The 26,582-nt window shown below is 35.0% G+C and overlaps 1 protein-coding gene across 3 annotated transcripts in view; it reads left to right on the top strand.

The window, feature by feature from the left end:
- The window catches only part of LOC137235445 (uncharacterized), a 900,888-nt gene that overhangs the window by 635,385 nt on the left and 238,921 nt on the right, over window positions 1–26,582 (top strand). Inside the window, exon 5 of one of the 3 annotated variants that reach the window (XM_067758438.1) lies at window positions 7,966–8,151. The exons of the other annotated variants lie outside the window; for them this stretch is intronic. Coding sequence (XP_067614539.1) covers window positions 7,966–8,151 — 186 coding nt within the window. The remainder of the gene's footprint in view (window positions 1–7,965; window positions 8,152–26,582) is intronic. 3 annotated transcript variants of the gene reach the window in all.

The raw sequence follows: 26,582 nt of genomic DNA, 5'->3' as shown, positions 1-26,582 counted from the left end.
TGTAATCTGTGTCGACATTTCTGACATACGCGTTTCTTGTGCTTCAATCTTCGATGTTATGCGTGTCTCCTGCGATTCCATCTGTGATGACATATACGTTTTCTGTTCTTCCAGTTGTGATGACATGTTGGTGGATATTTGTGATGTCAGTTCTGTTATACGTGCCTCTTGCGCTTCCAGCTGGGATGCCAATTGCGACGACATTGATGCTACTGTCGATGTTTGTGCAGATATTGCAGCCAATATCATGTTCAAGTCTGTTCTCGCCATTGTCTGCGGTGTTTCATTTTTCTCCTCCAATTTTGTTGTCTCATCGCCATCAAGATGAAAGGCATACTCTTCCACGTCAATTCCTTCTGCTTCCATTGCCTCTCTTAGCTGTGCCTGAAGTTCGTGTTTAACGCCGCTTGTATTCAATGCACGGCTCTCCAACTCCTTCTTTAGTTGCTGGATCTTTAATTCACTGAACTTTGCCATGTCCTTGTTGTCCTCTGGAATTTATTCAACAATTCCTCTTCTGACACCAATTGTAACGAATTTGCTGCAAATCCTCTTATTTGCCCTTCTACTAAGTTCGAATCACTAAACTGTTGAATAAATAACTCCAATATGTAATAATGCAAAATGGCCTTTATTCAAGTATTTCACAATAACACTCAAACTGTGCAACGAATAGCTTGCTCAATAACCAAACTGATTGACTTTCAAAATAATACTTCTATTGCTCGCTAGATATCGTCTTAATCAAAACTTCTTGACAGCTCAAATCAAACTCAAACTCTTCGCCTTTACTGTCGCGCCTTTTATACTTTTGGATTTCTAATTGCATACTTCTAGGCTTTTCCATTCCACAACTTACTAGTTAGTTTCGGCTACAAAATCGCCCGCCACAACTACATGTACAAATTATTGCCCTCTCTTGTGACAACTCAGATAAGATATATGCATGTGTTTGTACATTGCCGCTCCACTGCTCGTATACGTACATATGTGTAGACGCAATTATTTATTCGTTTATGTAGATACATAATGATTGAATTATTGATGTGCATGTTTGTAGTTTACAGTCTCTCTCGGCTGCCTTATATATGTGTATACATGATTTGATTATTGACGCAAATACTGCTTAGCATGGCCTTAGTGATGGTATAGCTTAGTGATGCTAATATCCGTGACAATATTTATCACCTATATTTGAGTAAAATAGTTAGAATGCATCCATTAACTGCCAACCCACTTAGGCGTCAAAACGAGGATATATTTTGCCATATTTGTGGAATGGAACTTTTATTAAATGATAGGGTAGCAGACCATTGCCATTTAACTGGTGAATATAGAGGCCCAGCACATAATAAATGTAATTTAGGATATCAGATAGCAAATTTTATTCCAATACTTTTTCATAATTTATCTAAATATGATTGTCATTTATTTATTAAAGAGTTGTCATCTGTAGAGGGGGATATAAATATTATTCCCTTAAACAAAGAGTTGTATATTTCAATATCAAAGAGAATATATATTAGTAATAAAGATACCATTGAACTTAGGTTTTTAGATTCATTTCGATTCATGCCTTCTAGCTTAGACAGTTTAGCTAAGAATTTAATTAATAATGATTTAGAAATAACAAAGGCCTATTTCCCCAACGATCATCACTTTGATTTAATGAAACGTAATTTATTTTTATTTTTCAATATGACTACTTAGATTCAGAAGAACGTCTCAACGAAACCCAATTACCTGATCGTTCACATTTCTTTAATAAATTATCAAATGAATCGTATAGTATCGATGATTATCAGCATGCGCAAAATGTTTGGACAACATTTAATTGTTCCAATTTATTAGATTATTTATTATTATATCTAAAAGTAGATGTGCTACTCCTCAGTGACATTTTTGAAAATTTTAGAAAATTATGTAAAGGAATTTACCGACTAGACCCTTGTCAATATAGTGTAGCCCCTGATGATGCTGGAATATTCAGCGAAACGTTGGGCAGGAAGGTGAAATAAAGCGTTTATTTCCACCAAACATAATTAGGTCTAACTAGCCTACGATCCTTATTAATATTTAATTAAAACTGACCGCAAAAACAACAAAATTTAATCTCGGAAGGCCTGCCAATATAAGTACATCATTTATTTTTCACCAACCAAAACAACAACACTGGTTCAAGATGAAAGACTTCTACAAACATATGAAGCTTAAACACGGAGAAGTTACATGTATGAGGCTTAAAAACTACAGCAATCAAAAACACAAATTGGCAAAACAGACAGAACAACTTAAATTTCTACTGCGATGCAAGCAATATGGACTAATACCCAACTTCCGCAAAAACTCCATAAATAAGGTAACAATTAATACAAAATCAGGAAAAATCAGAAAACAAATGGAAAATTCGAAACTTTTATTTTTAACTAAAATACTGAATATCGATATAACACAAACAAATATAAACATCAAAAAAACAAAAGATCAATTATACCATACACAACAGCAACTAAAAGCAAATTTAAGCCCCTTAGAGTTCGACGCGTTCGTGGAAAAACAACAAATCGAAAGCCAAAAAACCGCGCAAGAAGCCGCACTTACACAAAATTCCAAATTAGAGAAAATGAAAGATGAAAAAATGAGAAAACTGGGAATAGGTAAAAACAACAACTGGTTCGTGAAAAAAACCAACATTATTTTTCCAACAGAAGTGAGGTGGTTACTTTCAATGGGGAAAAAGTTTACCCTACCAAGAACAAGTAAGAGTTTTTCACCAATACGGATTGTAGCAGAAATGGAACAAATGGGTATAAAAGACGATAAAGATAAGGATAGAGCAAGGAACAAATTAAGCAACAACATACTACTTTTCAAACGAAATATCAGACACAAATCTGCTGAAAAATTCTTATGCTGCTATTTAATCAAACCAAATCATTTCTGAAATCCCATACCAATATTATAATAACAGACGCGGACAAGGGTAAAAAGACCGTAGCAATGTACGAATCGCAATACAAAGAAAAAATTAACACATTATTGGAAGACAAAAAAACATACAAAATCACAAGAACAGACCCAATCAACACACTACAGCGAAAAAACAACAAAATAGTCGAAGAGCTTTACAAAACAAAACAAATCAGCAAAAGAGAGAAACAGCAACTAACTTGTAGAGCCGCCGCGGCACCAAGATTATATGGACTGCCGAAAATTCATAAGCCGCATATGCCCTTACGACCCATTTCCTCCCCAGTTATGGTGCCCTGTTACAACCTATCAAAATTTATCGGAAAAACTCTTAAGCAACTTATATCTGATAATTATAATGTGGAAAATGCATACATTTTGAAAGATAGATTAAGCAATATTAATGTTTGTGAAGAAGATATACTAATTTCGTTTGATGTCGTGTCGTTGTTTACAAATATACTTATAATGTTAGCAATTAGAATAATAATGAGAAAATGGGACAAAATTCAACACACAACTAATATCACAAAAGCAAAATTCCAACAAATACTTGACTTCTGCCTCAGAGAAAACAATTATTTCATATGCAATAACAAACTATACACTCAAACTTTTGGAATGCCCATGGGAAATCCGCTCTCACCAACAATAACCGATATTGTCATGGACGACCTAATTGACAACACCATCTCGGAGCTAAAACAACAACATAGTATTGACATTAAATTTATCACCAAATATGTAGACGACATTTTTGCAATAGTGAAACGCAAAGACGTGAATATAATCCTCGAGACACTAAACAAATACCACCACAAAAATACAAATCACAATAGAAATGGAAGAAAATGAGAGCATCCCTTTTCTAGATGTTCGCATACACAAAGCCAACAACAGTATTATTTTAAATTGGTACTCGAAGCCAACATCCTCTGGTCGCCTGATTAATTTTTTGTCCTCCCAACCAAGAAAGTATAAAATCAATACAGCGAAGAATCTGATACGAAAAATAATGACGATTAGCCACGAAACATTCCATGAAACTAATATAGAAAAAATACACACAATCTTGAATAATAATAATTACCCCGACCACTTGATACATGAACTAATAAACCAGGAAATCATGAAAAATAGCAACTCCCGCAATAAACCACAAAATGCAACAATAGAAGTAAATAAATATTACAGCGTCACATATATCCCACAGCTTAGTACAATAGACCACAACATACTAAAAGAACAAAACATCACCTTAGCCTACAAATCCAACAACACATTATGCAAAATTTACACAAGAACAAAAGATCCAATAGACAAGCTACAAAAAAACAATGTGATATACAAAATAGAATGCAATGGAAAAGAGAACGAAAACTGTGATAAGATTTATATCGGAACTACAAAGCAGACGTGAAAAAACAAAAGCCAAGCACTGCGCTCTCCCAACACATAATAAGCAGTGGCCATAAAGCTGATTTTAACAACACCAAAACTATTGATAAGGAAAAAAGAGAATTGACCAAATACAGATTGGAAAGCTTGCACATATTCAGCCCAATTCTAAACGAAAATTCCGTGCGAGTTTTCTCCCTTCTCCCATTCCTCGTATTCTAAATAAAAATTCCTTGTGAGTTTTTTCACTTCTCCCTTTCCTCCTATTCTGAACAATGTTCGAAAAAGCGGAAACCGGTTATGGGAGAAAAGTAGGTATTATGAATGTGAGGGAGAGGGAGATTTCTCTGCCATTTCAAAGGAGTTTTTTCACTTGTTAAATTAAAGGGAATGCATCAAAATAGTTAAAGGAAATTGGTTATTTTAAGAAAAAACACTTATTTGTACAAATTTGTGCTAAAAGATGTATTTATATTCTACCACAATATTCTCACTTCTAATACAACAACAACTACAACCACAATATTCTTTAGTTTAAGTTGAAAAGTATATCAAAAGCAACGGTAGAGCTCTTGGTATACAAATTTGATGCAGCCATCCAGAAATTGCTCAAGGATTTTTTAATAAGGCTTAAATAGATTTTGGCATATGATGAAGGACGAATTCAACTCAACTTGGCCGCCAGAAAATTGCTTTGCTGAATGAAAGCAGGCAACTCCGGCAGATTTGTGTTATGCGGCCGTCTTCTTCTTATGTTCCGCTGTTGATGTTGCTGTGGCACCAATTCATTACTCATTTCAGTGAATACCACATGAAATGCAATAAATACCGTGCAATGTTTATATTTTATTTCTTAATTTCCAACAAATTTGCAACAATAATTAAACTTTTCAATTTTTTAAACAAAATAAGAAATGTGCAACGAAATTTCAATTGACAAAACAGCTGACTTCGAAAATTCGAAATTCCTATTCCCCAATTATTGTTCTCCCTAGGAGAACAGAATTGGAGGAATTTTTCCGCGGGAATAAAAAAATCCGCGAGAACAAAGTTCCGCGAGAATATTTAGAATTGGTCTGATTGAGAAATAGAGAAAAGACGATCAACAAAAAAGAAGACTACGACTGCATAGGCGATGCATACATGTTATGTTTAAGTAATAATTTTAGTAATGACAAAACTACCACGCAATGTGGTACGGATGATTAATCTTTAAGCGTTCATACTGTTTATTGTTATTGTAAGTCAAATTGGTTGTTCTACATGTTAAATGTCATGAATTTTTATACATATACAATAATGTTTGTTATCTTTTATGAAAAATAAATAGTGTAGCCCCTGATGATGCTGGAATATTCAGCGAAAAGTTGGGAAAGAAGGTAAAATAAAGCGTTTATTTGCACAAAACATAATTAGGTCTCACTAGCCTACGATCCTTACTAATATTTAATTAAAACTGACCGCAGAAACAACAACAAAAAAAATAAAAATAATATTGCTTTGAATTATATGGATACTGATTCATTCATATATGATTTTCAAACTGATGACTTTTATAATGATATTCGTGATGATATTTCAATATCTTTTATTTGTAATGGGAAAATATTTTTAATTTTCCTCAGTTGAATAAGAAGATTCTAGGTATGATGAAGGATGAATGTAATGAGAAGTTAATAAAAGAGTTTATAGGTTTAAGAGCAAAAATGTATTCATTTAAAATTGATAACGATATAAATGAAACTAAACAAATTAAGGGAATAAAAAAGTGTGTAACTTCTACATTGAGTTTAAGTGATTTTAGAAAATGTCTGTTGGAAAAGAAATTGTATAATGCATCAATGTATACATTTAGATCTAAATTACATACGGTTTGTACACAAAATATTTATAAAGTAGCTCTAAGCAATATGGATGATAAGCGAATAGTACTTTACTGTAATACATTTAAGAAAAACATTAATAAACAATTATTATTGTATTACATAAAAATTACTGTGTTGTATTTTTCTTTCTGCTCATAATTGTAATGTATTGGCGGCTTCAGATCATACAAATAGAGGTCGATATCGAAAGGGGTTCGATAATTTTATATAGCTATAAAAGATCTATAAAAGAAGTATACCACACAAGATCCTTATCAGATACACACAACTAATAGGTAACAGATTTATCAGATTCTTATCAGATACACAACTGATAAGTAACAGATTTACCAGAATCTTATCAGATACACAACTAGTAGGTAACAGATTTACCAGATTCTTATCTGATACACAACTGATAGGTAACAGATGTTTTTCTTCGGCCACTCATTAAAAATCATATCAAATAATCATATGACTGTATTAGCAAATCTTGTTAAGATCAGGAAAGTATTAAATGAAAAACTTAAAAGAATGAAATTGAGAGAATTGGATAGAATCAACTTGTTAGAGGATACAGACATTCTACTAATTAAGACTGCCTCGGACGTTTCATGTTCATAACGAAAACTGGTCCCGCAAACACTTTGTCAAATGTACTTCCCTTATCTTCCTTTTCTGAAACGCAGACGCACACAAGTAGATTACGCATTGCTTAATGAGATGGCATGTTGCAAGTAGATTACGCATTGCTAGACACATTTTTTCTTATCGCACGCACACAAAAAATTTGTTTCACAATTTGAGCAGTTGATAACTCCACTGATTATTGTATGCTTATCCATAATAAAATGTATGAATATATTCGATGACATGTTGCAAGTAGATTAGGCATTGCTTACTATAATGAGATGTCATGTTAAAAGTAGATTAAAAATTTCTTATCGCACAAAAAAGGTACTTCATTGTAGAAGAATATACTATAAAAGCTCAGCTCAGATCCACTTTAAATTATTCAAAATTCAAACAGCAAACCCATAATATGATCAAAAATAGTAATCTACAGCGCATACATTAGGAGGGATAATCTCCCTTTTAATGATTTTGCACGATGGCGCCGAATTTTGGAGAACGACCAGCAGCGTCAAGAGTTGCTTGACGAAATCGTTGAGGGAATGCTGGAGTTTTTAAATTGCAGCCGGATTTTGTTAATTTTTCTAATTTATCAATGATTGTAACAAACATTGATTTAAGTGTCACTGAGGTGGGAAATTTTCCAGTCTCAGTATCACTTTGCGAAAAAGATATGGGCGCTTTATTGTCCATAGGGGTGGGCGAAATTCGATTTATGAAGGGTGTCATAACACCCTCTTTAAATTACTAAAAAATACAAATCTTAAAATTTAAAATAAAAATTGTTTTTACTTATTTATTTAAAAGTTTTATTTGAAAAAGTAAGTATTTACAGGTAGAATTAACAACGAAGTTGATTATAAATTTTTGTGCAAGTGTTTATAATTTTGTAGGCTTCCTCATCCAAACGCTCTAGGTGTGAGCAATTGCAAGTGTCTGGGCCATCTGTGCTATTAGAATTCGACCAAAAACAGTTTTCACAGTGTTCATCGAAATGATTTTTTATTTTACTTAATTTATCTCTATACTCAATTTTTGAATGAATTTCGAAAAGTCTTTTCCTCTGCTCTTCAGGTAAAATATGTTTAAATTGTTTCAGAAAATTAAATATGTCTACTGCTGCTGACGACGACGATGACATGTTTGTGATTACTGAACCTTCATATGCAATGTTCGATAATAACGATCAACATGAATTTTTGCTGGATTTATATCGTACGAAGTGTGCTCATATAATGCTTCTCGCTTATGTAATGTCTCCGTATTGTCTTCCGGAATTTCAAAGGTACGCTGTATATAATTGCTGTAATAAGAGCATTTAATTCGTATTGCACAATTATCGTAAACTATATTGAAATGTCTATAAAAAACCTTTGGGCTTTCAAGAATGCCTCCTATTCTCTTTTCCTTTTCAACTAGTAATTCTTTAAAATTTTCAATGCCTCTAGAATTGTGTACTCACTTTTTTGACACCATGTGACTCACTCCTTTGATCGCGGATAGTTGGTCTAAAAGATCCCCCAGGACTCTGCGTTGTTGTTCTTGTTGCTGTTGTTTTTAATAATGATGGGTTGAGCTCAGGAAAACTCTGATCTAACAATTGAATTGTTACATTTATTTTTAAACGTAGTTAAGTATTTGGATTATTGTTTTCAAAACTATTCTGTTTACTATTTTCAAAATTTTTAAAGCTGTTTATATTTTGTTCTTGATTCTTAAATTTATTATAGGGATAACTTGTTCCATAACTTCAGTGAAACAGGCAAATAAGTAAAATTTTTATTAAATTAGCTAATTTCATATCGTTTTTTTATTTTTATCTATACATGTGCGAGTCACATTATACAATGATCATATTATATGTTTGTCTATAGTTTTTCACATCAATTATTTCTATATGTGGTCTTTTGAATGAAGTATCCTGGGCTAGAATCTTTTCAATATCACCATTACTAAGAATTCGTTCAGTTTCAATTTCACGATATTCAAAGCACTTGATGCTCAACATTTTTTCCATGTATCTACTATCATAAGTACAACGAATTGGTAGATCAAAATTATCATATTCCAATTTAAAATGTCGGTAAAATGCTTGTTTTGCCTTAATGATTCCTCCAATATCAGATTCCTTTTCAATGAGCTCTCTACGAAACCTGTAGTAAAAGTTCTCATTGGCTTCCCTTCCATTGAAAAATCAACTTTAGACGATGGTGCGATTGTTGTGGTTGGTGAAAATAATAGAATCGTTGACAACACTTCAATTTCTTCTTCGTCATTCGTTAAAAGAGGCTCACTTTGTTTTAGTAATAATAATGGAATATTGATTGATAAAATATCATTAATATTGGATAATGTTAAATTAAATTGAATACTTTTCGAGGTTTGGTTTATCGCAAGCGCATTACTATCTAGGTTTTCCTAAAATGGTGCTCCGTAAGTAGTTTTGAAAACAAATAATAATAGTAATAATGAGATATAAAATTTAAAATTCATTGTGATATATCCCTTTGTTTACGTCAATTTAAAATGAGGTTGATTTTAGAAAACAATGTATTTATATACTTACTTTTCTTCTTCTTCTTCTAATTCTCACCCTTATAAAATAAAAACACCAAAGGTTAAGATTTCTACTTCTATTTTATTTCATTATAAATTAAAATTACTACCCTATATGTACTTACTTACTTAATTGGCGCCAGTCGCTCCTTCGCTCCGCCAACCGGCGCCAATTGGTCACACCAAGGGAGTTTAAATCGTTTTCCACCTGGTCCTTCCAACGGAGTGGGGGCCGCCCTCTACCTCTGCTTCCATAGGCGGGTTCCGATAGAAACACTTTCTTGGCCGGAGCATCATCTTTCATTCGCATAACATGGCCTAGCCAGCGCAGCCGCTGCGTTTTAATCCGCTGGACTATGTTGATGTCTGCGTATAGCTCGTACAGCTCATCATTAAATCTTCTTCGGTACTCGCCAACGCGTAGAGGTCCATAAATCTTTCGAAGAACTATTCTCTCGAACACCCGATATGTATTTGAACAAAATATATGCTGATTTTAAAGCACAACGAATTTGTCGTTGGTTGATTTTCACATTACTATCAGTATGATAATGACATTGACAACGCACAACATCTGGATGTAAACTGTATAATCTAGAGAGAATCATTCCATCACATCCTGTACTTTCCTCTTCAATATTAAACACCGGCTTTTGGAGGAACTCTGCTATCCATACACTTTTTTGTCGCCCCTTAACATAAACTTTTATGTTCTTCAATGTTGACATCAAATAGTTTTTTACAGATTTAAAACTATAGATTCGATAGGACCATAACAAATTATGGTGGTGTAACATTAACCAATTAGCTTGTCGTTGATTTTCCTTACTCAGATCCGTAAATTAAAATGGAGCTTTTATGTGGAAACAATGGAATTCTTCACTGTTGAGAACTACAGCTATTTCCTTTACAATAAATCTATTATCGTATGATTTAAAGCCTTGAACATCTACTGTCGCAAACATTATGAAAATTAATATGGAAATATCTTTGTAATGGTAGGCTCTTTATACGTTAAGCACAGACAGGTGAAGCATAGTTGGGTATAAAATAGAATTTTTATATTTCGCCCACACTTATATACTTTAGAAATGTGGACCCTTTAAAAATTTGGAGTCCCCCCATTTAAAATCTGAGCTCGATACTCACCTGCACTGATGAACTTCTAAGCTCTTTTATTCTTGCAGTCAGAACACAAAACAAACAAGTAAGAACGGGACTGTCTTCGGCTGTGCCGAAGACTTCATACCTTTCATGAATGGGGCTGAACAATAATCTTATCCCGTTCGTAATCTCCGAATAATCGGATGTATAAGATAAGAAATATATAGTGAACAGATCTACATACCTTAACGATTTTTAAGATAAATATAAAATAAAAAACGGGTAGGTACTTTGTGTGAAGATGCAAAGTTTCAGGTTTTTTGTGGTCTGCGTGTAAAAACTATGACTACGAATCACGTATTTCAAAAATATATGACGAAAACGTAACTATTTGATGAAATTTGATGAATTTTGAAGATTCTAGCCGTAAAAAAGGGGTCAAAATGACAGTTTATATGAAGTATATAATATATATACGACCGATCTCTATGATTTTTTCAGACAACAATATATGCTATATACGTAAGCATTTTGTGAAATTTGAAGCTTCTAACTGTTAAAACGGGGCAGAAATTGCGCAAAGTTTCTTATCTGAACAATCGGTTGTATGAGATATATATTATGTGTACCACCGATCTCAATGATTTTTTAAACATCAATATATGCTGTACACGTAAGCAGTTGGTGAAATTTGAAGCTTCTAGCTGTTAAAATGGGGCCGAAATCGTAAAAAAAATATATATATACTATATATATATACTATATATACCATCATATATATATTATATATATCACCGATCTCTATGATTTTTTGACACAACAATACATACTATATACGTAAGCAATCGGTGAAATTTGAAGCTTATAACTGTTAAAATGGGGAAGAAATTGCGCAAAGTTTCTTATCTGAACAATCGGTTGTATGGGATATATACTATATATACCACCGGTATCTATGATTTTCTCAGACAACAATATATGCTATACACGTAAGCATTTGGTGAAATTTGAACATATCTAAACGATTTTTAAGATAAATATAAAATAAAAAATAGGTAGGTAATCTGTGTGAGGATGCAAAGCTTCACGTTTTTTGTGGTCTGCATGTAAAAACTATGGCTACGAATCACGTATTTCAAAAATATATGACGTAAACGTAACTTTTTGATGAAATTTGATGAATCTTGAAGCTTCTAGCCGTAAAAAAGGGGTCAATATGACAGTTTATATGAAGTATATAATATATATACCACCGATCTCTATGATTTTTTCAGACAACAATATATGCTATATACGAAAGCATTTTGTGAAATTTGAAGCTTCTAACTGTTAAAACGGGGCAGAAATTGCGCAAAGTTTCTTATCTGAACAATCGGTTGTATGAGATATATACTATGTATATCACCGATCTCAATGATTTTTTCAGACATCAATATATGCTATACACGTAAGCAGTTGGTGAAATTTGAAGCTTCTAGCTGTTGAAATGGGGTAGAAATTGCGAAAAGTTTCTTATCTGAACAATCGGTTGTATGAGATATATACTATATATAGAACCGATCTCTATGATTTTTTCAGACAACAATATATGCTATATACGTAAGCAATCAGTGAAATTTGAAGCTTATAGCTGTTAAAATGGGGTAGAAATTGCGAAAAGTTTCTTATCTGAACAATCGGTTGTATGAGATATATACTATATATACAACCGATCTCTATGATTTTTTCAGACAACAATATATGCTATATACGTAAGCAATCGGTGAAATTTGAAGCTTATAGCTGTTAAAATGGGGTAGAAATTGCGAAAAGTTTCTTATCTGAACAATCGGTTGTATGAGATATATACTATATATACAACCGATCTCTATGATTTTTTCAGACAACAATATATGCTATATAAGTAAATATTCGGTGAAATTTGAAGCTTCTAGCTGTTAAAATGGGGCTAAAATTTGCGAAAATATATATATATATACTATATATATATACTATATATACCACCATATATATACTATATATACCACCGATCTTTATGATTTTTTCAGACAACAATATATGCTATATACGTAAGCATTCGCTGAAATTTGAAGCCTCTAGCTCTTAAAATAGGGCAGTAATTACGAAAAGTTCCTTATCTGAACAATCGGTTGTGGGAGATATATACTATATATACGACCGATCTCATAAATTTTTTCAGGCAACAATATGTTCAATATACGAAAGTATATGGTGAAGTTTGAAGCTTCAATCTGTTAAATTGGGTAAGATATTACAAAAATCCTCTTTTTCTGAAAAATCGGTTGTATGGAGGATATATGCTATAGTGGTCCGATCCGGTCGGTTCCGACAAATGTCTAATCGGACACCCAAATACACCTGCTCACCAAATTTTATCAAGATATCTCAAAAATTGAGGGACTAGTTTGCATACAAACAGACAGACGGACAGACGGACAGACGGACATGGCTAAAACAACTCAGCTCTTCAACCTGATTATTTCGGTATACTTAATGGTGGGTCTATCTATTTTCCTTTAAGGACTTACAATTTTCGGTTTCGTGACGAAATTAATATACCATTTCATTTTCATGAAAGGTATAATAATTGGAAGCTTTTTCTTATAGATCAGCTAGAACGTATGCGCCTAAATGCAGGTACACAAACTTACAAACTAATAAGAAGATAAACAAAATGTTTAGTCTTCATATTTATTTGCGGTTTTATGAAATTCTCACATGCACATATATATATGTTTCAATGTTGATCAGATAAGGTTTCTTATCAGCATGTTTTGATTTTTTCTCTTGTACAAACATTCCCAAGCGTAGTTATTAATTCCATTATTTTTTACAAATCTCTTATCATCTAAAAACTTAACGTTACTTTATTTATTTCTTGTGTATACAATTCATGACATTTTGATCTAAAAATATATATTGAGTCAAATTACAATTTTTTTCGAAGAAACATCTTCCAAAATCACTTAAACTCAATATAGAAGTTACACACTTTTTTATTCCCTTAATCGTTATCAATTTTAAATGAATACGTTTTTGCTCTTAATCCTATAAACTCTTTTATTAACTTCCCATTACATTCATCTTTCATCATACCCAATCTAATAAAATACAAAACGAGCCAAAATGGTTGTAATCAATGTGAGAACATGTTTTATTGGAATACAAAACAAAAAAATCACAAGTTCAATATTAAGATAACCTTTAGTTAATTATAAAATTCTCACGTACATATATATATAAACATCTTCGTAAATCACTTAAACTCAATGCAGAAGTTATATATGTATATAGCATCAGCATCAGCATGTGTACACAAACTTACAATCAAACAATCATATGTGTAAGTATGTACATACAAACTTATACCCTAATAAAAAGACAAATAAAATGTTCAATCTGCCCTGATCGGGTTTCTATGTTTTATACTTACAATACAGCATGAAGTCTTATTTACATATAAACATATAAATATGTTTCAATGTTGTACGGTTGATGTTTCTTATCAGTGTGGATTAATAAAATTCCCATGTACAAACATATGTGATGGCATGTACACAAAATGTTCAGTATTCGTATTTAAAAAATATAATTTATGTATATGCTCTCATTTTTAAGGAGCCCAAATGGAAAATCATGAGTTCAATATTAAGATAACCTTTAGTTAATTATGAAATTCTCACATGCATATATATATGGACCAGCATCAGCATGTGTACACAAACTTACAATCAAACAAACATATGTGTAGGTATGTACATACAAACTTATACCCTAATAAAAATACAAATAAAATGTTCAATAACGGAAATCATGTGTTCAATATTAAGATAACATTTAGTTAACGATCTGCCCCTGATCGGGTGCCCGACAGGCCCGTTGCAAACGAGAAAAGGAGGGGGCGGTACTACAAGTGCCCATCGACTTCTTTTTGTAGACGAGAAAAATGGGGGTTGGGGGTTGGGATTGGGCGGTACTACAGGTGTCCAACTGCTACGTTTTGTAAACGAGAAAAAAGAGGGGGTGGGGGATTGGGGAGCAGTCGACCGATTAGAAATTTATGGGACTCCTTAAAACGGCTCGGGTGAAGTCTAGGACTCATTAGAAATATGAGGAGACATTTAAAAATTTGCGGCCTTTTAAAAATGTAGGGCCACCCATTTAACGATCCTCTCCTGAACGGCAAAGCTCTGCTAAAGCTAAAAGCTCTAAGCTTTCTCTTATACATCGGCCGGAACAGAAGCAAAAAGCTCTAAGCTTAAGAACGTGCGCGCCTAAAAGTAGGCAACGAAATTGTTTTGCTGTATATAAATATGTGCCGGTGTGTATATACTTTTCCTTGCACCACTTGAGCTGGAACCGGCTTTTACATACTACTAAAATTTTTTTGTACAAAATAAAAGAAAATACTATATTCGTATTTTTTCGAAACTCGATTTTTTTAAGTTATAGAAATTTAGGTTTTCCTGAACAAGCTAAACTTTTCTTTATACCTTGTGATAGCTTCGGCCGATATTGCTAATTTTTAAAACTTTTTAATGATCCCGTTTTTTCCTTCTCCAAATTTTAAATGGAAATGTGCGTAACTTCTTCATGGGAACAGCTAGATCTCCGCTATTCCTAAAACTTTTGAACAGATAATTACATGCAAGCTTCAATATATGTGTAGTTCCTTAATTGCTTGAATTTATGTCTTTTGTTATGAATGGTTTTTTATATTGCAAACAAACGGATGTCACTTACACTGACTTTAGTAAAGATTTTGACTCGGCTAATCATGAGCTCTTAGTTCACAAACTTGATCTACTGGGTTTTTCTAAGCCTTATTTAATTTGGATTGCAAGTTATTTTGAAAGTAGGATGCAACGAGTTTTTTTTGAAAACAATATTTCAAAGTCGATTGATGTAACTTCTGGCGTGCCCTGGGGCAGCCATTTGAGTTCGTTAGTTTTTACCCTGTTCATTAATGACTTACCTCAAGTTATCTTACATTCTAGAGCTTGTGTCTACGCAGATGTTGATATACATACCTGCCTTCAAACTCGTCCCGTTTTGATCAGCTTCAGGTCAATCTGGACTAATTTCAAAGCTGGTGTACTACATATTTACTACTTTGGATAGCTAAATGTAAGAAAATTACATTTATACGCGTCAATCCGGTCCTGACACCTTCTACACTAAAAGGCAGCCCCTTGGATCTTGGATTTCTCCGAAATAACGTTTTTATATATGTACATATCTCAACTACTATAAACAAAGCAACTGGTGTACTAGGATTTACCAAACGTCGGGCTGAAGAGTTTGATGACCCTTATTTCTCTAAGATCCTTTATACCTCGCTGATACTTACTATTCTCGAGTATCGTTTATGTGTTTGGTCTCCAACATATCAAAATCATATATGTAAATCGGATGGAGCCAGTCCAGAAACAGCTTTTAATTTTTGCATTACGAGGTCTCAATTGGCATTCAAGTGCTCGATCAATTACATTCATTTGTTCCTGAGGATGGCTTCAGATTGAAACCGAAATATCGAAACATTCATTAAATATATAATACCATAAAAATATATGGTGTTTTATTCCTGTGGCTTTAAGCGCAACAAAATTACAAAAAGGATGGAATTTTTTAAATAGCAAAGTATGTGGAAAACAAAACAGGTAGATTTCTACAAATTTCGAGCAGAGCGATCGTGGGATGACATAAAACAATATTCGACGAGTGTGTAAAACTCACTCAGGCATCCCAAGCTTTGAAGAACTGCTTGCGTAGTTTCCTACTAAGAGCGGGGTGTCATATGTATCCCAAAGACCACAAAGATCATAAGCTTAACAACACTTCTGTTCAAAACCTTTGAGAGGCTGATGGATATATATATATTAGGGCGGGTTGATTTAAAAATCGCTCATTGCTCTGTGAAAATCGTATTCTAGGGATCAAAATAAGAAATTTTGCCGAAGGAACCATACCTCTAAAACGAATTCTGATGTCCCCCCCTTTGGGTCGAACTTTTGGTTAGGGCAATTTCAACTCTACCTGCTGTGTCTTGTGGTGGCTTAAGAAAAACAATACAAGCAATTTTACGATCTGCAATTGTGTCACAGTGATACCTTCATTTTTTAAAACGGTTGAATAAAAAACCCACACAATATGTTTAAGACATGCAAATGCATCACAGTGATGCCTTGATTTTAAAAGGGGGTTGTAAAAACGCTAATTTCTAATAATTTTTTTTTATTTCTATTCTATTACTAAGTTAAATTCACTTTTTCATTTACATATGTTCTGACTAAATAAATTTCTAAAGAGAAAAATAAACTCCAAAAAGAAAAAACATAGGCATTTCAAAGTGGGATTTTTCAAAATTTGCCCCTATGACCCAAAGGGGGGGGGGGGGGGGGACATCAGAATTCATTTTAGAGGTATGGTTTCACGTTTCTTATTTTGATCCCTAGAATATGATTTTCACAGAGCAATGGGCGATTTTTTTGTCTTCCCACAAATCGACTCGGCCTAATATATATATAGGCCAACAAGGCCAAAATAAAAATAAAATAAAATGCGTATATCAAAGGCAAGTCGGTAGACATGGCACTTCATAGGGCGTTTATAAGCATACAGATAGCCTTGGAATATAGGGAGTATGCCTAAGGTGTCTTCTTAGACATTGCCGGAACTTTCATCAATATCTCTAATTAGGCGACCATAAAAATTAATTGAAGGACATTCAGCCCTAATCAGATGGATCGGCTGCGTGCTTAATAGCAGGGATATTAATTCTTAGTGGGGGCAAGTTAAAACAACAAAATTGGTGGACAGGGGCACGCCACAGTGCGGAGTATTATCCGTTACCGCTGTTTATTAACAAACTGCTGAGGTGGTTCGATGACGATGACGATGCTGATGACGTTGCACCTATCACTCGTGGTAAGTGCCTTCCAACAATTAGCTCTTTGATGGATCGAGCGCTTCCGTACCTGGGCAGCTTACGGCGGCCGACGTGGTGGCAGCGTGCTCCGCTTATCACACCGAAGATCCTGGGCACAACTCCTGGGCAAAGCAACATCAAAAAATTTAAAAACAATTTTTTTTTAGTTAGAAACACGTTTTTTCTAGAGGGGTCGCCCCTTGGCGGTAATTTTGCACCTGTCTTGGTGATTTGCCTTGCGTCGCTGTTCAGAGTCGGCGTAAAATATGCAGGTCTTTCCGCCAATTTGAAGGAAGAATTAAAAGGAGCACGACGCGAATTGGAAAAGAAGCTCGGCCCAAAATCTATATGAAGGTTATCGCGCCTTTAATTTTTTTTCATCCTGGACAATTGAGCCGTGAAAGCTCAGCGCGAAGGAGACAATGAAGAAGGCCTCGATACTGTGATGGACGTGCCCCCTCTCCCCATTCATCATTTACAGCAGCGCTTCTTAAACTTTTGTCATTCCATTTATGATTGCGAGTTTCTTGGCGACCCCATACAAATATAAAAGAAAAATAAATCACTATTTTTTGATGATTTATTTATTAGATATCAATATACATATACATATGAAAATATATAGTTTTAGAATTCGCTTTGAAACATACAAAAATCTAAAATTAAATATTGCACAAAAAATTATAAAATTGTATTTATTATTGTTTCAAAAATAAAAGTGGATTCTGACCGTCTTAATTCGCGCGAATATATTCAAGTAGTTGCGTGGTAAGTATTAAATTAAAATATAAATAAAACAAGTAAGGAAGACTAAGTTCGGGTGTAACCGAACATTACATACTCAGCTGGGAGCTATGGAGACAAAATAAGGGAAAATCACCATGTAGGAAAATGAACCTAGGGTAACCCTGGAATGTGTTTGTATGACATGTGTATCAAATGGAAGGTATTAAAGAGTATTTTAAGAGGGAGTAGGCCATAGTTATATGGGTGGACACCATTTCGGGATATCGCCATAAAGGTGGACCAGGGCTGACTCTAGAATATGTTTGTACGATATGGGTATCAAATGAAGCGTGTTAATGAGTATTTTAAAAGGTCGTGGGCTTAGTTCTATATGTGGACGCCTTTTTGAGATATCTCCATAAAGGTGGACCTGGGGTGACTCTAGAATTTGTTTTACGATAGGGCATCAAATGAAAGGTGTTAATGAGTAATTTAAAAGGGCGTGGGCCTTAGTTCTATAGGTGGACGCCTTTTCGAGATATCGCCATAAAGGTGGACCAGGGGTGACTCTAGAATTTGTTTGTATGATATGGGTATCAAATGAAAGGTGTTAATGAGTATTTTAAAAGGGAGTGGGCCTTAGCTCTATAGGTGGACGCCTTTTCGAGATATCGTTATAATCGATATAAAGTTATATTTTGCGTCAATAAGCCAATCCAATTACCATGTTTCATCCCTTTTTTCGTATTTGATATAGAATTATGGCATTTTTTTTTATTTTTCGTAACTTTCGATATCGAAAAAGTGGGCGTGGTCATAGTCGGATTTCGGCCATTTTTTACACCAATACAAAGTGAGTTCAGATAATTTTTATTAAGCATACATAAAGCAATAGGAGTAGCGTTCCTGCCAAATTTCATCATGAATTTTCAACGACTGCCAAATTACAGCTTGAAAAACTTTTAAATTACCTCCTTTTAAAAGTGGGCGGTTCCACGCCCATTGTCCAAAATTTTACTAATTTTCTATTCTGCATCATAAGTTCAACTCACCTACCAAGTTTCATCACTTTATCCGTCTTTGGTAATGTATTGTCGCACTTTTTCAGTTTTTCGAAATTTTCGATATCGAAAAAGTGGGCGTGGTTATAGTCCGATATCGTTCATTTTAAATAGTGATCTGAGATGAGTCCCCAGGAACCTACGTATCATCAAGATACCTCAAAATTTACTAAAGTTATCGTGTTAACGGGCAGACGGACGGACGGACGGACATGGCTCAATCAAATTTTTTTTCGATACTGATGATTTTGATATATGGAAGTCTATATCTATCTCGATTCCTTTATACCTGTACAACCAACCGTTATCCAATCAAAGTTAGTATACTCTGTGAGCTCTGCTCAACTTAGTATAAAAATTAAGAGATGGATGTGCCTGTTTTTATTGCATAACAAATCAACTCTTGGTGGAATGTTTGAAACTGCTGTACGTAAGACCTCTTCAACATTTTTTAGCGCTGACCGATATTGGGATTTAATAAGTGCTAAAGCCGAGAAAGTAACTTCACATAAACATTTAACGCTTTATCAGCGATTGTGGGAAATTCAGTTTTAGTTCCGATCCAGAATTCAGTCAAGGGTTTTTTTGAAATTGTAGTTTTAAGTTTGAGTCACTCGAAAGCTCAGCAAATTTCTCTTGAGCTATAAGTGGCAGGTGATCAATCTCACTTAAGCCAATCCAAAACGGGTTTTGAATCCAAACTATTTTTTGGAAATCCATATTTAATATAAAATATGTACGGAGCTGTATTTCTAGCACTTTTAAGTGATCTACAATAATTTTTGCAATAAAAGTCTTACAATGAATTTTCTCGATTATAAATATGTCGACACTGGAAAACATTTCGAACGAATTTTTTTCGACCCTACTCACAAACAATATCTGTTCAATGGGATTTGCGTGTACTTGATTAGACTACGCAGTGCATTGCATGAAAGTCTGTTGAATTTTGATTTCCATGTATGCACTATGCGCGCGACTCTCTCACTCTTCGTGCTGTTAACATTGTTATTACAAAGAGTGGAAAAATGAGCATCACTCTCAGAGTAAACCATATTGCTTCCCAGTAACAAAATGTAATAGATAGGAAATGAGTTGGTAATAGCCAAAGTGAGGGTCTACTGCTGAATTCATCGCTGAATTTTAACACAGCGATGTCCTACGAAATTCATACCTCTGAACAACTCGCTTACCCGCGGATATTAACCAGTCAATTATATGAATTACCAACTCACATACTTAGGTAAATGAATTGATCAGCTGTTCACCTTACCGACTCACATACTTTGATATAAACACTTTTGTTGAAAATAACAACAACGATTTTAAAACGAAATTTGCTTCTTCCCTCACCCCGCAACCTATTACCAACTCGCTTACCTTTTTCAGTTCTGAATTCTTTTGCACCTGGGTCAAAGAGGATAAATACAATACGAGCCGTCACTCATTATTTTTTTGGCATTTACTCGATGTATACTGAGAGGTAGTCGCTACTTTTTTTTTTGGGCGAGATGTTTATAAATGTCTTCTATACATTTTCGTGGGGTATTTGTGTTTATTTTTCGACTGTGTTTAATTAATTTATTTAATTCCCTTTCCAAAAATCACAGTTGCACAAGGGGCCTACACGGCATGGATAAATGCGAGACAATTAAAAATGTCCCTCTCAGAAAACATTCGGCATCAATTTTTTCAATTTCCAGCGCGATACTCGCCACAAAATAACGAGTGACGGCTCTTATTGTATTTATTCTCTTTGCCTGGGTTGCTTGTGTTTGTGTATATTTTACATACTAACTTTATTTGTGTGCGTGTTAGCCCTTGTCAGCGATAGTCTATGTACGCTACGTAAAGTATAATCAGGTCTATGTTTTACATGCTATTTACTGTTTTGTCATGCAATGCGCTGTAAGTATAATTAGAGCCTAAATTGTGGGAAGTCAGCGGCGCGTGGTTTATTCAACATGTATGATACCGGCAAACGCACTAACAATGTATAATAAAAGCGATCATCGATCGTTTACTGCTGTCGGTGGATATAGCTCAAAACCTTCAACAAATGCGCGTGTCTAGACACTGCAAGTCCACTATATTCCGCCAACTCTAGTGATGTTATAAAATGGTATATATAAATATTTGACATTAAAATCTCTCGCGATCGCAGAATTTTGCTACGCGACCCATAGTTTAAGAAACCCTGATTTACAGCGATTATAAAGAAATACGGGAGGAAAAAGCTTGATCTGCATCCGCGTACATTTTTATATTAATATTCAAGCAGCGCTTAATGAAATAATTTCACATTGGGCAAGGTTGAAAGAATGGCGAGAGTTGCACATGATCAACAAAGCAGGGAAAGCGTGGAACTAAGCACGGGAATGCAAAAAAAAAAATCGAAGTTCATGTGCAGGTCTTACAACCTTAGACTAACAAAGTTATGCTTATCATTGAAAAGAGGGTTCATGATGGGCATTCTGCCTGGACACTGCCATCAGGTGTCACATGCTTTTAAACTAGGCCTGTAGTGCAATTCACTAACTTATAGCGATGCGATTTGTCGAGATTTTAATTAACGATTTTGTCGCTTGCCTTATCGATTGTACTATTCAGTAACATAGTTTTAACGACTCGTAATAAATGATATTTAAATTTCATTTTAATGGTATAAAGGTGGCAGCACAGCTTAACGAAACTTAAAAAATGCGAAAAGCACAAAACGAATGCTAACAAGTAAGGAAATTAAGTTCGGGTGTAACCGAACATTACATACTCAGTTGAGAGCTATGGTGACAACATAAGGGAAAATAACCATGTAGGAAAATGAACCGAGGGAAACCCTGGAATGTGTTTGTATGACATGTGTATCAAATGAAAGGCATTAAAGAGTATTTTATGAGGGAGTCGGCCATAGTTCTATAGGTGGATGCCATTTAGGGATATCGCCATAAAGGTGGATCAGGGTTGACTCCAAAATTTGTTTGTACGATATGCGTATCAAATGAAAGGTGTTTTAAAAGGGCGTAATCCTTAGTTCCATAGGTGGACGCCGTTTCGAGATATCTCCATAAAGGTGGACCAGGGGTGACCCTAGAATTTGTTTGTACAATATGGGTATCAAAAAAAAGGTACTAATGAGTATTTTAAAAGGGAGGGTGATCCTTAGTTCCATAGGTGGACGCCGTTTCGAGATATCGCCATAAAGGTGGACCAGGAGTGACCCTAGAATTTGTTTGTACGATATGGATATCAAATTAAAGGTATTAATGAGGGTTTTAAAAGGGAGTGGTGGTAGTTGTATAGGTGGTCACTTTTTCGATATATCGCCATAAAGGTGGACCAGGGGTGACTCTAGAATTCGTTTATACACTATGGGTATCAAACGAAAGGTGTTAATGAGTATTTTAAAAGGGAGTGGGCCTTAGTTCTATAGGTGGACGCCGTTTCGAAATATCGCCATAAAGGTGGACCAGGGGTGACTCTAGAATGTGTTTGTACGATATGGATATCAAATTAAAGGTATTAATGAGGGTTTTAAAAGGGAGTGGTGGTAGTTGTATAGGTGGTCGCTTTTTCGAGATATCGCCATAAAGGTGGACCAGGGGTGACTCTAGAATTCGTTTGTACAATATGGGTATCAAACGAAAGGTGTTAATGAGTATTTTAAAAGGGAGTGGGCCTTAGTTCTATAGGTGGACGCCTTTTCGAGGTATCGCAATAAAGGTGGACCAGGGGTGACTCTAGACTTTTTTTGTACGATATGGGTATCAAATGAAAGGTGTTAATGAGTATTTTTAAAAGGGAGTGGGCCTTCGTTCTATAGGTGGTCGCCTTTTCGAGATATCGCCATAAAGGTGGACCAGTGGTGACTCTAGAATATGTTTGTACGATATGGGTATCAAATGAAAGGTGTTAATGAGTGTTTTAAAAGGGCGTGGGGATTAGTTCTATAGGTGGAAGCCTTTTCAAGATATCGCCATAAAGGTGGACCAGGGGTGACTCTAGAATGTGTTTGTACGATATTGGTATCAAATTAAAGGTATTAATGAGAGTTTTAAAAGGGATTGGTGGTAGTTGTATATGTGAAGGCGTTTTCCAGATATCGACCAAAATGTGGACCAGGGTGACCCAAAACATCATCTGTTGGAGACCGCTAATTTATTTATATATGTAATACCTGCAAAGATTTCAAGGGTTTTTTATTTCGGCCTGCAGAACTTTTTCATTTTATTCTACTTAATATGGTAGGTGTCACACCCATTTTACAAAGTTTTTTCCAAAGTTATATTTCGCGTCAATAAACCAATCCAATTACCATGTTTCATCCCTTTTTTCGTATTTGGTATAGAATTATTGCATTTTTTTCATTTTTCGTAATTTTCGATATCGAAAAAGTGGGCGTGGTCATAGTCGGATTTCGTTCATTTTTATACAAAGATAAAGTGCGTTCAGATAAGTACGTGAACTAAGTTCAGTAAAGATATGTCGATTTTTGCTGTAGTTATCGTGTTAACGGCCATGCGGAAGGACAGACGGACGACCGTGTATAAAAACTGGTCGTGGCTTCATCCGATTTCGCCCATTTTCACAGAAAACAGTAAACGTCATAAAATCTATGCCCCTACCAAATTTCAAAAGGATTGGTAAATTTTTGTTCGACTTATGGCATTAAAAGTATCCTAGACAAATTAAATGAAAAAGGGCGGAGCCACGCCAATTTTGAAATTTTCTTTTATTTTTGTATTTTGTTGCACCATATCATTACTGGAGTTGAATGTTGACATAATTTACTTATATACTGTTTTTGTTAAAATTTTACTTTAAAAATTTTTTTTTTAAAGTGGGCGTCCTTCTCCGATTTTGCTAATTTTTATTAATCGTACATATAAGAATAGGAGTAACGTTCCTGCCAAATTTCGTCATGATATCTTCAACGACTGCCAAATTACAGCTTGCAAAACTTCTAAATTACCTTCTTCTAAAAGTGGGCGGTGCCATGCCCATTGTCCAAAATTTTACTAATTTTCAATTCTACGTCATAAATTCAACTCACCTACCAAATTTTGTCGGTTTATCTGTCTTTGGTAATTAATTATTGCACTTTCTCGGTTTTTCGAAATTTTCGACATCGAAAAAGTGGGCGTGGTTATAGTCCGATATCGTTCATTTTAAATAGCGATCTGCGATGAGTGCTCAGGAACCTACATACCAAATTTCACCAAGATACCTCAAAATTTACTCAAGTCATCGTGTTAACTGACGGACGGACGGACGGACATGGTTCAATCAAATTTTTTTTTCGATCCTGATGATTTTGATATATGGAAGTCTATATCTATCTCGATTCTTTTATACCTGTACAACCAACCGTTATGCAATCAAACTTAATATACTCTGTGAGCTCTGCTCACTGAGTATAAAAACAAGTAAGGAAGGCTAAGTTCGGGTGTAACCGAACATTACATACTCAGTTGAGAGCTGTGGAGACAAAGTAAGGGAAATCACCATGTTGTAAAAGGAACCTAGGGTAACCCTGGAATGTGTTTGTATGACATGTGTATCAAATTGAAGGTATTAAAGAGTATTTTAAGAGGAAGTGGGCCATAGATCTATAGATGGACGCCATTTAGGGATATCGCCATAAAGGTGGACCAGGCCTGACTCGAGAATTTGTTTGTATGATATGGGTATCAAATGAAATGTGTAAATGATAATTTGAAAAGGGCGTGGGCCTTAGTTCTATATGTGGACGTCTTTTCGAGATATCGCCATAAAGGTGGGCCAGGGGTGACTCTAGAAATTATTTTGTACGATATGGGTATCCAATGAAAGGTGTTAATGAGTATTTTAAAAGGGAGTGGGCCTAAGTTCTATAGGTGGACGCATTTCGGAATATCGTTATAAAAGTGGACCTGGGTTGACTCTAGAATGCGTTTGTACAATATGGGTGTCAAACGAAAAGTGTAATAAGTGTTTTAAAAGGGAGTGGGCCTTTGTTCTATGGGTGGACGCCTTTTCGGGATATCGCCATAAACGTGGACCAGGGGTGACTCCAGAATGCGTTTGTGCAATATGGGTATCAAATAAAAGGTGCTAATGAGTATTTTAAAAGGGTGTGGGCCTTAGTTCTATAGGTTGACGCCTTTTCGAGATATCGCCATAAAGGTGGACCAGGGGTTACTCTAGAATTTGTTTGTACGATATGGGTATCAAATTAAAGGTGTTAATGAGTATTTTAAAAGGGCGTGGGTCTTAGTTCTATAGGTGGACGCCTTTTCGAGATATCTCCATAAAGGTAGACCAGGGTGACTTTAGAATTTGTTTGTACGATATGGGTATCAAATGAAAGGTGTTAATGAGTATTTTAAAAGGGAGTGGGCCTTAGATCTATAGGTGGATGCCCTTTCGAGATATCGCCATAAAGGTGGGCCAGGGGTGACTCTAGAATTTTTGTGTACAATATGGGTATCAAATGAAAGGTGTTAATGAGTATTTTAAAAGGGCGTGGGTCTTAGTTCTATAGGTGGACGCCTTTTCGAGATATCGCCATAAAGGTGGACCAGGGGTGACTATAGAATTTGTTTGTACGATATGGGTATCAAATGAAAGATGTTAATGAGTATTTTAAAAGGGCGTGGGCCTTAGTTCTATAGGTGGACGCCTTTTCGAGATATCGCCATAAAGGTGGGCCAGGGGTGACTTTAGAATGTTTTTGTACGATATGGGTATCAAATGAAAGGTGTTTATGAGTATTTTAAAAAGGCGTGGGCCTTAGTTCTATAGGTGGACGCCTTTTCGAGATATCGCCATAAAGGTGGGCCAGGGGTGACTCTAGAATGTTTTTGTACGATATGAGTATCAAATGAAAGGTGTTAATGAGTATTTTAAAAGGGCGTGGGCCTTAGTTCTATGGGTGGACGCCTTTTCGAGATATCGCCATAAAGGTGGGCCAGGGGTGACTCTAGAATGTTTTTGTACGATATGGGTATCAAATGAATGGTGTTAATTAGTATTTTAAAAGGGCGTGGGCCTTAGTTCTATAGGTGGACGCCTTTTCGAGATATCGCCATAAAGGTGGGCCAGGGGTGACTCTAGAATGTTTTTGTACGATATGGGTATCAAATGAAAGGTGTTAGTGAGTATTTTAAAAAGGCGTGGGCCTTAGTTCTATAGGTGGACGCCTTTTCGAGATATCGCCATAAAGGTGGGCCAGGGGTGACTCTAGAATGTTTTTGTACGATATGGGTATCAAATGAAAGGTGTTAATGAGTATTTTAAAAAGGCGTGGGCCTTAGTTCTATGGGTGGACGCCTTTTCGGGATA

This window comes from Eurosta solidaginis, chromosome X (genome assembly GCF_040869045.1).
Source record: "Eurosta solidaginis isolate ZX-2024a chromosome X, ASM4086904v1, whole genome shotgun sequence".
NCBI classification, from domain to species: Eukaryota; Metazoa; Arthropoda; class Insecta; order Diptera; family Tephritidae; genus Eurosta; species Eurosta solidaginis.
Note: the sequence above shows the minus strand (reverse complement) of the source record. Positions and strands in the feature narration are given on the sequence as shown.